Below are 13,490 nucleotides of genomic sequence, written 5' to 3' on the forward strand. Positions count from 1 at the left end.
AGTGCAACGATGGGATTTTCCCAGTCTGCGAAGCGCTGCTGGGCAGCGCGAAAGAGCGTGCGTGCGGGCTATTCTTGCCCCGAAGGGTCGGATGCATCGAAACAAGCCGTCAGGGCGGGCCTATATGAATGCGGAGATGGATCTGGTTGACCTCTGAGCAGGGCAGAGATCGTTCGCCATGTTTTCATACCAGATACCCGTGTTCGGCATCGCTGTTGCGCGCCTCGTGGCCGGCCAACAGAGCAATGCTCCGGTGATTCCTGGAGCAAGTAGCTACAACGGCCTCGCCTTGACCCCGCAGATGGGATGGGACAACTGGAATGCGTTCGGCTGCAACGTCAACGAGTCGATATTGCTGGACACGGCTCAGGCCATGGTGGATTACGGTCTGAGGGACTTGGGTTACAAATACGTCGTGCTCGATGATTGCTGGTCCTCCGGTCGAAACGAAACCGGGCACCTCGTGCCGGACAGCAACAAATTCCCCAATGTCCGTCGGAATGCATTCTTTTGTCGACAGCTTGTTGATGGTGCTGTAGGGAATGGCTCACGTCGCCGATCGAATTCACGCGCTTGGTATGTACTTTGGCATGTACAGCTCCGCCGGCATCTTCACCTGCGGCAGATACCCAGGGTCGCTTGGATACGAGCAAAAGGATGCAGACACTTTTGCGTCTTGGGGCGTTGACTACCTCAAATATGACAACTGCTTTAACCAGGGCCAAAGCGGAACCCCCCAGATCTCTTTCAATCGGTACAATACCATGAGCCAGGCGCTGAACAAGACGGGTCGCCCAATCTTTTACTCCATGTGCAATTGGGGCCAGGTACTTTTCCAGATCCAAAACCGTCCGTTTGCACAAGGGGATGTTAATGTTTGCAGGACATGCCGTACGACTGGGCGTACACTATTGCAAATAGCTATCGTATGAGCGGAGACATTTATGACAGCTTCAACCGTCCAGACAGCCGCTGTCTGTGTGGAGAGGATATCCCGTAGGTCCTTTACTATACTCAATAGGACCGTTTCGCGTGACATGTGAAGTTGCTTCCGAAAGAGTACCCGCATCAAAGAGCATGATCAAGTCCTCTCAATTAGCTCTCATACTGACTTGGGTTTGTTTCTGATAGGTGCAATTTCCCCGGCTTCCACTGTTCAGTCATGGCAATTCTGAACAAGATGGCTCCCATCACCAGCCGCTCTATGTCGGGCGGGTTTGCCGATATGGATATGCTCGAAGTCGGCAACGGCGGTCAAAACGACAACGAATACGTCACTCACTTCTCCATGTGGGCGCTTATGTCTTCGCCCTTGCTCATTGGCACCAACGTTATGTCGCTAAGCCCGGCCAATCTGGCAATATATTCTAACCCAGCGGTAATTGCACTCAATCAGGATCCTTCTGCTAGCTCGGGAATCCGAAAATGGAGATATTATGTGAACGACACAGACGAATATGGGCAAGGCGAAATCGCGCTGTGGACCCGCGTGTTGAAGAACGGAGACACGGTCATTGCCCTCATCAATGGTGGCAACAGTAGCCGGACAATGAACGCCACGGCAAGAGACATCTTCCTCGACCAGGCCACCGCAGGTACTTATGTTCCCGCTCCAGAGCTGAGTGAAAGCTGGGATGTTTACGATTTGTGGGCAAATCGAATGAGCGATGAAGAAGCCAGCACTTTGCTAAAGGGGAACGCGTCAATCGTTGCAAACTCAACCACTCGTTATAATGCAACCGCAACGAGCTACGCGGACGGTTTAAGTCAGAACAACCCCGCTTTATTTGGCTCTCGAGTCGGCACCTTGGCCCCCGGAGGCACGTGGACGGCAGAAATCCCGCGACACTCTGTAGGTTTGTACAGGCTTAGGCGAGCAGGCACTTCGTTGAGAAAAAGAGACGAGCTGTAGAAAGCGGAGAATGTACGTAGAATAGTATTGAACAAAACACAAACGTCGTAAACTTCACACAACCCTGAGCTCGCTCTTCTGAAGGACGTCGCTCTTAAGCGGACCTCCGTTCACGACCCGAGATCAGGTACAACGCGGCACGAAATTCCAAGATGGGATCAGCACTTGGTTCGATGCCGTCTACGCGCGGGATTGGATCGAATATGGTCTTCTTCTGCGTCGCTGCATCATCCGCGACCAAGGATGTCAGCGTGATTGTGCCCAGCTCAACTTTCTTTCTGTCCTCGGGCCACTTCTTCGTGACATCATCCGTCGGGTCTTCTGCTTCCGCTACTTGCGCAAGTAGCTTCAGGCCAACGGACCCTTTGGCGATGCGCTCTTTGATCTCCTCGGACAGATAGTTGGGCGAGAGCGCCTTGGCCTCTTCGTCACTGTAGTGGGCACGGCCGGCCTCGGGGACAATCTCGTAGCGGATGAAGGTCTCCTCTCCTTCCGAATTTACGAACTTGAAAGCGTTCAGAGCATAGTACGACTCGGTCGCCCAGCTGTGTGGGAAAGGCTTTGGGGCGGTTACGAAGGCCAACGCGGCGGGGTGCTCGCTCAGGTACTTTTCGATGGGTGTAGGATGGGGCAGGTCAGGCTGCGAACTGGCACCTATGGCGCGGAACAGATTCGCAAACTCCTGGCCGGTGGGGGCTGGAAAGAAAGGAGTCGAGTGGCCGATGATATCTGTATGCTTTCTCTTTCCATTCTCTTCCGGGAGGTGAAATCTCACGGCAAAGCCTCGAGGCGAAGCATTGGCGTCATTATCTGGGATTGCCGGGATTCCCGTCGAGTCTGAGAATCTCACGGTAACTGGGGTCGAGGCTGAATTGAAATGGTGGGCTTTTGTCAAGCCTTTTGCCTCAGCTGTCGGTTGAAACGTGCCCTCGAGGAGCAAACCTTTCGCATGAGCTAGAAAAAGCTCAGTACTCAAGTTTCTTCTTGTCATTGTAAGCTCAGTCTTACCTGGCCTAAATCCACCTGGTGTCCCAAAGGCTCCTTTAAACATGGCAAGCACATTGTTCGCTGTGTCGAGCGTCGCTTGATCAGATGTGAGAGGCATGGTTAAGCGACGAGTATGCTACGTGCAAAAAATAAAATGCCAAAAGCCAATAGGTATCACAAAGGACGTCCGTCTGTCCATAAGGTCTATTATTATAGCCATTTCTGATCGGAGCGTGGGTAGCTGAATGATTGAAAATTGCATCAATTCATTGGAGACCCTAAGCGATATGATCCCAGACAACGAACGATCGCATAAGACCGGTTGGATTAGTCAACCACTTGCAGCTGAACCCAAGGTTTCTAACCACATTTGGACGCTTAATAATGATAATAAATACCTGGGAGAACGAGAGGCTTATGAAGTTGGTCAGTAGCTGATTTGGAATTCGTTCGACCATTGAGGGATGGTATTGACGGCCAAATCGAGTACAGGAGCTGCAGCAAGGACTTAGCTGCCGCCCAGGACGTGGAAATACAAACTGGAATTATGCACGTCCGCAAGGAAGATACGGCACTGAAAAGAGTCACGTCACCTTTTGCGCCGACGAGCAAAGTCTTGCCGAACACTGCTTTGGCTCAACCACAAAATGGCGCGGTTGATCTGCACAATAGTTTTCGTGTTTTGAACTTCTGTGCGCCGCAACATGAAGTGACAAGTACTACGAACATTGAATGATCACATAGATTCAGCTCATTTGATGCACATTCATTCCTGATGTGTGTGTATCTGAGATGAAGGCCAACCAGCTTTGAAGAAGCGATGGCATTTTCGTGAAATTGTTCAATGCTTTATTATACTCATTATACAACGCGAACTGCGTTTACAGTCATTTGAATTCGTGCACTTTCGTCCGGCTAGTCTGATATTACTCATATGTATTTTTTAAATCAAAGCCGGTCGATGTGACCTAGCAACCACTGTAGATGGCGATATGAGCTCCTTGGTTGGAATTGAGGTTGCCTTTCCTTAAGTTAGTCGCTTTCCAAGAACGTGCAATATGTTACCGAAACGTACATATGCCCACTTTGGAAGGTTTCAGCCCACATAAGCCCACGTTCATAGTGCTGAATTCCCATGATACCCTGTCCAGGCCCGTCATAGCCAGGCATACCTGATGCGTCGAAAGCAGCTTGATACTGCAGATCTGGTAATTTGATGTCTATTGGCGTCTTAGGCTCCTTCTGGAAGCCTAATTTACCGTTCCACGTCATGTTTTCTGCGTACAAAAACTATTAGTCGTTCGACCTTGTCTGATCAACTTTGTAGTTAACGTACGAATAGATAGGAGTGTACCCATTGTGAGGATCTCGAAATCATAATCTCCATTGGCCTTTTTGTCATTGTTTTAGTATGATAAATTCTCACGCTCTGGACACGACTTACCACCAATACCCGATTCGTTTTCTCAATGACCTTTGGAAGAACTGACTGTATCGGGTCAATGCTTGCATCTCCATTGCCATAGCCACCGCCTTCGCCAGCGAACACTGGTCCTGAGCATTCGGACCAGTCTACGTCCAATGGAGCGTGAATTGCGGTTTTGACATCTGTTCTGTTGAAGTAAATCTCTTTCATACCCGAGTACAAATATTCCAGGTCACTCGGATAACCAAGAGGATCGCTTAGAACAGGGCACATTGTGCTGATTTCATAGACATTAAAGCATGGATTCGGTTGCGACGCAGCAGTATACGCGTTCGTCCACACGTCGCAGCTTTGCGATGTTTGATTAAACATACCCTCGAGTGGTGGCTGTAGTCCAGCAGGTGGGAACGTCATATACTTGGCCAAGTAGTCGGCATAACCACAACTTTTGTGGGCGCTTTCCAATTCTGACATGAACGTCTCGTTGAAATTGAAGAACATGGCATATTTTTGAATGTACGGTACTGTCGGTACCGTCTGGCCAATGTACTCATACTGTGTCTGGTTAGAGAGCTTGAACCATAACGGAAGTATGATCATACCTGGCCGATGACGGGATCATACATCAGAGCGCCGGAGACATTGAAATATTCTGTATCATTCTGGTCGATCATTGCAGAAGCAACGTATGGGACATACCTATCAACAGTTAGCATGGTTCGAATAGAGTTCGATGAAAACCACTACCTCCCCGCATAGCTTTCTCCAGTTATGTAGATTTTGTAGTTTTTAATGCCGAAAATATCCTGGAAGTTGCGGAAGAAGCCTATGAAGTCGGCAGCTGTCTCTTCCTCACTTGTCGCTGTGACGTTGCTGGTTGTTGAAAATCCAAGGCCAAGTGGATATTCTACCCAAAGCATGTTCGTCAAGTTAACCTAGAATTCCATCCCAGTTAATGAAATGCACGTAAGACGAGTTCCTCTTGGAAATAGATCCGCATACCCATGAGTACTTGTTGACTTCGGCATTGTACCTGCAAATGCGTCAGTTTGACAGCAGATACGGGATTTATGGGATGGAAAGATATTCTAAAGCGTGCCACTTGATCCTACAAGGAAAGCTAGAACAACAACACTGTAGAAAAGAATATCTCTAAACAGTTTCAGGGTGCACAATTCACTTACATGCCCCAACCCCAGATGAAAAGTCCGTTCTCCTGTAAAAACGCTTCCAAGGACGAACAGCCTGGACCGCCATTGAACCAGATGGTGATCTCGTCAACAGGATCGCCAATCGTTGGCTGGAACATGAAGAACATCTGTTTCGAAGTATCATTGCCGACAGGGATCTGGCCCCCATACATCTCACCTGGGTCATCCGTCACGTCGGGGAGAGAATCGACCTTGAAGGCTTCCGTTTGGTTTGTTAGGTAGCGATACGTTCCCTTATCCCGAGTTTCAAATCGGGACTTTTGGGCCTGGGCCATGGCAGCTCGGCGCTGTCGCACGCTCTGGGCTCTCTCGCCCATGGTCTCTTTGCCATAGCAGGCCTCCCAACATGATGTCAGCATCAGAGCCAACGCGGCTAGACGGCCAATTGAGTAACGAGCCATATTTGAGCAGCACGAGTCCGACAGGAGTCGACTTTGCGCGGGGGAGCCAGACTAAGTATGCTCACACGAACACCATGACAACAGCAGACTACTGGGATTTTATGCTGCAGATCTGCCTTCGGGCGCTAGCTGACATTCGAGCTTCGCACAGTCACAATGCCGGACGACGACCATTTGGAGGTCCGCTGCTTAGAACGAAATCCACCGCGGCTGGTGCTGACTGCGGGCCGGGTGTTCGGAGGCTCAAAGAGGAAGGAGCAAGCACACAGCGCGCGGTGGAAGTCAGGTACCATCGCACAACATCGTCATTTGCCGCAGTAGTTCGCCGGAGCAAGGTCGATGAGAGTTAGCGCGCCCTTATCGATCATGAGACGATAGATAATGATGTCGTATTCGACAGTTCGCGGCCGACAAGTACACGAGACTTGCTGGACGCTATCGCCCCACACGATCTGCACCGCGGTGGTGAGGGACACGCGGTCATGGTAGAAACAAGACGAGCGGCTTCGAGGGGACACGACGTGCCAGGTTTTACTAGGTTCAGAAGGTCGTTCGTTGCTGGCCTTGGAAATGACACATACCATTGTCAAATCGTTCACCAACCTATAGTTAGACCGTGCGGAAGCAGTCTCTTGACCCGCAGACACCACGTTATAAGAATCAGGTTTTTTCTACTTGCGCCTTGAAAGTTGTTTTCGGGCACCAGCAGCGCTTAAAGCACAAGGGCATTGTCACCTGAAACAATGATCGCAGCCACTTCATACAATCACCGTTGTGGCAAATTGACTGAATTTTAAAAGGAGAGCTCATGCCAGTAAGGGTGATTCGACTTCCCACAAAGCTTGCTCTATGGTTAGATGTGAATATTGAGCCAGCTTAAAGCGAAGGTCGGAACGAAGAATGCTATTTACAGCCAAGCTCTTTGTGCACGTGTTCAGCTGTACAGCAGCCAAGTGTTAAAACCGGACAAGGAAAGTCTTCAAAGCATGTTGCGCTGCATTGGAGGTTTTGTTCAATTGCGACTTGGGCGCTTCGTTGACAAAAGTTGTGACTCGTCTCGACAAGCAAAGGACAAGTTGCAACAAATGTGCACGTGTTGAGCTCCCGCGTGTTTGAATACATCTTGAGAAAATGGCGTCTCTAATGGGCCAGAGGTACTTTGCTGTCATGGCTAGGAGCTTCCAGCATTGAACGACGCACAATGCCGGGGCCATCGACTGAACGGACAGAACCTGTCACTCAACCCGAAGTCGAAAGGACTCCGTGATGTGTGCTTTTTGATTTTTGGTCTTGGCAAAACGTTCCCCAATTCTGTACGTCGTGCAGATAGTCAATAACACGGCTGAACTGTCGCGCTTCACAGTGCTGATTCTACGAAGTCGAAAAAAAAATTCGACCGAAGCAAAACTGCCCAACTTGATTCATCAAGGAAACGACGCACTTCGCATGTCTGCTTCGACGCGAGAACCAGGGGAGGATGGTTGTTCCACTGGATTCCACTCCAGAACGTCCCCCCGATTATAGGGTCAAGTTTGTACAATTATCTAAAGAGCCGATTGGTCAAATTCAAGCTCAAATCGACTTACAACTCAGCCTGTCAAAATCGCGATCTCGTGCAAACAGAGGATGGTTTTCGTCGTGCGATTAACTGGTTGTTTGTTGCATTCTCGTCGCGGAGTAATCAACGATAGGATAAGAAGGCTCTCAACTGGACAAGGAACATATACGGCAAAATCCGCAGTGCAACAATCTTGAAGTAAATGCTGATGCTGTGAGAATGAAAAAATTTTTTTTGAAATAAAACAAAAATAAAAAGCTTGGACTGAGCTGTGGCAAAGTCACCATATCGTGGGACGCAATATAATTAGAATTGCGGCGATATGTTCATTCGGCGTCTCTGAAAGTCTCAACAGCAAGAGCTCAGCAGGTGCAAAATTTGCAAGTCAAACATAATGGGGCAAAAACCAAGCGTAAGAAAGGCCAGTTCCCTCCCTTGTCGGCGTTTGCGCTCACACCGCTTGTGGCTCTCGCGGCGTCGAGTTTACGGCTAACCGATGGAGGCCGCGCAAAGGTCGCCGATGTTCTTGGGAACGCGTGCAACGTTGGGAACCGCTCAACTTATTGAACATCCACTTCAACGGCAGGCAGATTCTAGGCCTTCGATGTTCGACCCCGCCAGCTTAAAAAGCTTCAATCCCTTAGGGTGGCGGGTAGGGGGTCCAGCTCGTGAAATTCTGCAGGGACGTTGAGCTTAAAGCCTGTTGATCCAAGGTTAATCTAAGTGCGCCAGCGGACAATTTGCTTGGCAGACTGACTTTATATCTGCAAGGCCAGCATATCCAAATCCTCGGTAGACTACATCTTATCATACGAGTCTTTTCCAACCTTTTGTGGTTCGCAGAAGCAACATATCGTCATCATTGCAGGTTCACAGCCCCTCTTAGACCGCTCTAGCGGATCACGGTGAAATCGATGTCGATGTCAGGGTGTTGGCTCGGTATGAGGCATTTTCCCCCTGCATGCTGATTGGTTGAAGCTTCACCATAATCCTTTCAGGACACCGAGCCGTCGGAGAGAACCTTTCCAAAATTTACCCAGTCGAACCGAAAGCTGTCTGGTCGATAACAGAGATTTCACGATGTCCTACACAGCTCAGTCTCCGAATAGCTGGTGGAGATGTCAGACACGTGGTGCTAGGCCGGCAGAATTCGTTCCGCTGATAGCGCAGAACAATAGTGTATGAAGAACAGGTTTAAGCTTCCGTCCACCACAGAATTTTTTTTTTCCAAAAAATTTCCTGTACTTCACATCGAGCTCTTTCCTCCTGTCTCTACTCTGCGAGTTTGCTGAACTTCGTTGCTGGCCATAATGGCCACGAACATCACTTTTGCGGACGAACTCAAGCCCGTCAAGTCCCATGCCTCGAACGAAGAGGGGTTCGGTGTTGGTGGCGTGTACAACCTTCGTTCGAGACGAGCTTCCAAGTCGTCTCTCGGAGACCGGAGCACGTTTCAAGGAAGCGAAAAAGCCTTTCCAGCAGAAGACGAAGATCCAGGGTTGCGAAATGAAGGCGACTATAGAAGAGCGCAAGTTCGTTCTAACCCCCATAGTCTGCCCCCAACCTTTGCTCAAAAATTAAGTGAGATGAATGTGGCAGGTCTTCTCGAAACGCGAACTCTTCTTGTTGGCATACCAGTCAATTGGTGTGATCTATGGCGACATTGGTACCTCGCCACTCTACGTCTTTTCGTCGACATTCACCACTGCACCAAATAAGGCCGACTTGATGGGCGCGTTGTCTCTAATCCTCTGGACCATTTTTATGATGGTTACTGTCAAATACGTATTGGTAATCTTGCGCGCAGACAATGAGGGCGAAGGAGGTACATTCAGTACCTATGCTTTGTTGTCGCGCTATGTGAGTCAACTCGACTATTCTTCGCGCTCGAATTAACAAAAGCTTGTAGGCAAACATCTCTAATCGGGACCCACGGGAGGCGTCTCTCGTCCGCATGCAGCGCTATAAAACTAGTGAGCTTAGTAGCGCAAGTGTTGGCGTTCGCGCTACCATTGAGAAGAGCAAGTTTCTTCGCGGCCTACTCAAGACCATGGGCGTCCTCGCCGTTTCCATGATTCTGTCCGACGGAGTACTCACCCCAGCGCAGTCAGTCCTTGGTGCTGTACAGGGCCTAAACGTAGCCGTGGAGAATATTTCAAAGTCCACTGTAGTCGGCGTAACTTGCGCCATTCTTATTCTGCTCTTTTTGATACAACCTCTGGGCGTCGGCAGGATATCAATGTGTTTTGCTCCCATCATCATCATCTGGCTTGCCTGGAATGCGGTTTTCGGAATATACAATCTTGCATGCTACGACTACACCGTCCTGAAGGCGTTTAATCCATATTACGCATTTGACTATCTTATCCGCAACGGTGAACACGGTTGGAGAAGCCTGGGAGGCGTCTTGTTGTGTTTCACCGGTGTCGAGGCCCTCTTTGCTGACTTGGGAGCTTTCAGTCGAAAAGCTATTCAACTTAGCTGGCTATGCTACACCTTTCCATGTCTTTTGCTCACTTACATTGGGCAAGCTGCTTACATTTCAGTTCACCCCGAGGCATACAGTAACCCATTCTACAATTGTGCTCCCAAGGGCACAGTCATTCCATCCTTGGTCATTGCAATTTTGGCTGCCATCGTTGCTTCTCAAGCCATCATTACCGCTACATTCCAGGTCAGTCGGTTGGACGTTGCTTACTTTGATCATCACTAATCCTATACAGCTCATGGCGCAAATCATGAAGCTCTCCTATTTTCCTCAGATTGAGGTCAAGCACACGAGCAAAACCCACTACGGACAGGTGTATGTGTGGGTAGTGAATTGGTTCATGATGACGGGCACCGTCCTCGTGGCGGGAATATACAATAACACGACCTCTCTTGGAAATGCATATGGAGTGTGTGTCATGTTCGTTACATTCTTTGACACATGCATGGTCACACTGGCAGCGATCCTTGTATGGAAGCTGAACCCGTACTTCGTCTTCATACCATGGTTGATCATCGCATGCATGGATGGAACATATCTCTCATCGGCGTTGACGAAGGTTCCCGATGGTGCATGGTTCACAATTACATTAGCTGCTGTGCTTGCATCATTGTTCATCTTATGGCGCTTTGGTAAAGAGCAGCAGTGGGCGGCCGAGGCTGAAGATCGCTTCCCGACCTCACACTTTGTCGAGCGACGCAGCGACGGAAAATTGGCATTGACGGAGAAGTATGGCGGCACGACCCTTAGCCAAATCCAGGGAATGGGCATTTTCTTCGACAAAGCCGGCGAAACAACGCCCATAGTTTTCAGTCAATTCGTCCGCAAGTTGACGACAGCACCCGCCGTCATGGTATTTTTCCATCTACGACCGCTGGAGAAGCCAACGGTGGGACCAGAGGACCGGTATAGCGTTTCTAGACTCGCGATTCCGAACTGCTATCGCCTGATTGTGAGGCACGGTTACATGGATGAGGTGATCAGCCCTGATCTCGCGTCTCTCATCTACGAGAAGGTCCGCGACCACATCGTCCGCCGTGCTCTTGAACAAGATCAGTCGAGGTCTGCAGTCGCCAGCGGAGCAAACACCCCGACCGGCGAATCCTCTGCTGTTGCACCGTCCGCCGCCGACGAGAGCCGTGTGGTGACCGAGCCTTCCATAGCTGCCAGCCTGGAAACCTTGGAAAAGGCTTTCAAGCACCAAGTGCTTTACATCATCGGCAAAGAACAGATGCGCGTCAAACCAAAGACGAACATACTCCGCTCGACCTTGTTACATTTTTTCTTGTTCTTGAGAGACAATACGAGGAACAAGATCGCTAGCTTGAAAGTACAACGCGACAGAGTGATTGAGGTCGGTTTCATTAAGGATGTATGACAGCACCGCAGCTGGAGGCTGCATGGCGGAAGCCGGGGCAGGAAGGGGAGAACGAAGGAAAGACTTGAGAAGGGGAAAGACAGCATTCTCTCATTAATGGCCAGCGTGTCTCCAAGACTTAAACATAGAATAGAATGTCAGATGCCTCGCCATTCATGGCTTGAGGCTCCATTCAGATTGATTCGTGAATAATGGGCTTTGCAGTTGTATATTCCTCCACCCACTTTTATGTTTTTTTTTCCTGGCAGGGGACTCTTTGCTCTCGGTCTGCCAAGCCATGCTGGGCAGGGTGTGCGTGCGTGCATGATACAAGTATAACTGAAATGTCCTTCCTCTTTCGATGATTTTGTCCGATCGAGTTTCCCACGTGCTGGAGCTCCGTCCTGAATTCACTTGCCAGACTCTTCTCCCCGGTGTAGATCCCACCGCTTGCAGACAACTCGGACAAGATTCCATTACATGATGAATTGACCAAATGCGAACGCCCCAAGCGCTGTTGCGAAAGAAGCGAATTTGATTTCGTTCTGATTTCCCGCAGAAGTGTGACTGGCTGAGGTGGACGAACTTGTCGATGTTGACGATGCAGATGCACTAGTACTATTTGTTCTACGTACAACGATTTATGTCAAAATGCTATTCATAGAAAGAGGCTCTGGACGTGCCAAGCTCGCGCGCTGTGCTGTTAGTACTTACGGAAGGCATGACAAGATGCTGCTAAGTTTGTCCAGGACGACCTTTTGCGTCGAGGAGTCTACGTCGCTCTTTGTGTCGGCGTTTGCAACGCTGATACTTGCGTAGCAACCGCTGGCACCGATAACTGAGGATTCAGAAGGAAGGGAGGTTCCGCCACAGGTTTCCACGTCGCCACCCAAACCTGGGTATATCCGTGACAAGACAAACTTGAACTCGCTTGTCGAGCTGCACGTGCTCGAGTCAACCTTTGGGAAGTTCACGTTCAGCCAGATGTTATCCGGCAGATATGGCTTTCCGGATTTGATCAGTGTGTCCGTAACGTTTGTAGAAAGATCGGCATAAACTTGCTGATACGTTTGCGTCGCCGTATTCCATGCGACCTGTGAGCCGGTGCTACCGGAGAAGGCAATGGCTGGCACACCCAACTTCGACGCCTCCGTTGCTGCGCCTACTGTGCCGGAGATCAAAACTGTTGCCCCTGCATTCGCTCCTACGTTGAATCCCGCGACAGCCAGATCCGCACTCCCACCAAGCACACTTGTCAGGTTTTGTATCCCGTAGCGCATGGACGTGACGGGGTATGAGTTGACGTAGTTGAAGCGAGGTTCCGAAGAGTTCGAGCCAATGGCGGGTGAGTTCGCGGGGCACGAGTCAAATTCGCAACCGCTGCTGCCAACAGGCGAAGGCGTTGCATCTGAAGAACCTGTAGTCGATTTAGCGGCAAGCTCCAGACATTTTACTTGCTCTGCACACCCACGCACCTGTTCCAGACTTGTTCTCCGCCGGCGCGGAAATGACTACGTTCTGACCAGCTGCCGTGAGCGCATCGAAGAAGACGCGGATGTTCTTTTCTGCCCATCCATCGTCGTTGGAGAGGACGATGTTGACTGCTTGTGCCGCCAACGGCGCGAGCAACAAGGCGAGCACGTAGGAAGTGCGCATGATTGAGCGATATGGCTTGAAGGTTAGTAGCGAGAGTTCACGAGATGCAAACGGAGAAAGCGTTAGGGTACATATAGGTAGGGTCGACAATGCTGGTTTACCAGGAAGTCCGCCGCGAAGCGCCTACGGATGAACACACGTGTTCCGTCGAGCGTAACCATACGACGATCGCTACCAAGGGCCTTGCGCAAAAAGAGTAGGCAAGACCGATGCAAGCAGGTGATGGTCACAGAATGTCGGAACCCGGATGGAGGGGTGGCAGATTAAACAACAGCGACAAAGAACAGTGTCCAGTCGGCACCCATCCGAAGCAGGCGAAGTGATGCTTTTGAGGCTTGCACTTTGTCGTAGGTGGTGCACACGTCGTTTCATTGGACACGGCCACTGCAAGGGACGCGAATGCTGCCCCGACGCCATTGGACGTCTTCTTCAGCAGCAGCTAACCATTGCAGTGAGTAGGGGACGACGGAGGCAAAGACAACGTGAACAGTAAG

The 13,490-nt window shown here is 50.2% G+C and overlaps 5 protein-coding genes across 8 annotated transcripts; 2 read left to right on the plus strand and 3 right to left on the minus strand.

Annotated features, from left to right (window-relative positions):
* Positions 1-171: 171 nt before the first annotated feature.
* Positions 172-1,945, plus strand: PV09_04574 (uncharacterized protein). Its single transcript, XM_016357939.1, has 4 exons — positions 172-490; positions 540-827; positions 884-996; positions 1,132-1,945. Exons 1-4 carry the CDS (start codon positions 179-181, stop codon positions 1,910-1,912), a joined length of 1,494 nt encoding a protein of 497 aa, XP_016214141.1. The 5' UTR covers positions 172-178; the 3' UTR covers positions 1,913-1,945.
* Positions 1,917-3,198, minus strand: PV09_04575 (uncharacterized protein). Its single transcript, XM_016357940.1, has 2 exons — positions 2,921-3,198; positions 1,917-2,866 (listed from the first exon to the last, which is right to left on the minus strand). Exons 1-2 carry the CDS (start codon positions 3,015-3,017, stop codon positions 2,007-2,009), a joined length of 957 nt encoding a protein of 318 aa, XP_016214142.1. The 5' UTR covers positions 3,018-3,198; the 3' UTR covers positions 1,917-2,006.
* A 521-nt stretch (positions 3,199-3,719) lies between these two features.
* PV09_04576 (uncharacterized protein) lies at positions 3,720-5,953 on the minus strand. Its single transcript, XM_016357941.1, has 8 exons — positions 5,510-5,953; positions 5,328-5,358; positions 5,073-5,260; positions 4,928-5,024; positions 4,344-4,880; positions 4,236-4,290; positions 3,975-4,176; positions 3,720-3,920 (listed from the first exon to the last, which is right to left on the minus strand). The coding sequence occupies exons 1-8, from the start codon at positions 5,935-5,937 to the stop codon at positions 3,848-3,850; spliced, it is 1,611 nt and encodes a 536-aa protein (XP_016214143.1). The 5' UTR covers positions 5,938-5,953; the 3' UTR covers positions 3,720-3,847.
* A 2,343-nt stretch (positions 5,954-8,296) lies between these two features.
* On the plus strand, positions 8,297-11,509 carry PV09_04577 (potassium uptake protein). 3 transcript variants are annotated; one of them, XM_016357944.1, is made up of 4 exons: positions 8,297-9,027; positions 9,078-9,355; positions 9,405-10,169; positions 10,219-11,509. In XM_016357944.1, exons 2-4 carry the CDS (start codon positions 9,086-9,088, stop codon positions 11,359-11,361), a joined length of 2,178 nt encoding a protein of 725 aa, XP_016214146.1. In that variant the 5' UTR covers positions 8,297-9,027; positions 9,078-9,085; the 3' UTR covers positions 11,362-11,509. The 3 variants fall into 3 exon arrangements, with proteins under 3 accessions (XP_016214146.1, XP_016214144.1, XP_016214145.1); XM_016357942.1 differs by having other exon boundaries at positions 9,095-9,355; XM_016357943.1 differs by having other exon boundaries at positions 8,297-9,355.
* Positions 11,433-13,478, minus strand: PV09_04578. 2 transcript variants are annotated; one of them, XM_016357945.1, is made up of 3 exons: positions 12,816-13,478; positions 12,055-12,757; positions 11,602-11,967 (listed from the first exon to the last, which is right to left on the minus strand). In XM_016357945.1, exons 1-3 carry the CDS (start codon positions 12,994-12,996, stop codon positions 11,817-11,819), a joined length of 1,035 nt encoding a protein of 344 aa, XP_016214147.1. In that variant the 5' UTR covers positions 12,997-13,478; the 3' UTR covers positions 11,602-11,816. The 2 variants fall into 2 exon arrangements, with proteins under 2 accessions (XP_016214148.1, XP_016214147.1); XM_016357946.1 differs by having other exon boundaries at positions 11,433-12,757.
* Between the last annotated feature and the right edge of the window lie 12 nt (positions 13,479-13,490).

The sequence above is a fragment of the Verruconis gallopava genome (genome assembly GCF_000836295.1).
Source record: "Verruconis gallopava strain CBS 43764 unplaced genomic scaffold supercont1.13, whole genome shotgun sequence".
Taxonomy (NCBI): Eukaryota; Fungi; Ascomycota; class Dothideomycetes; order Venturiales; family Sympoventuriaceae; genus Verruconis; species Verruconis gallopava.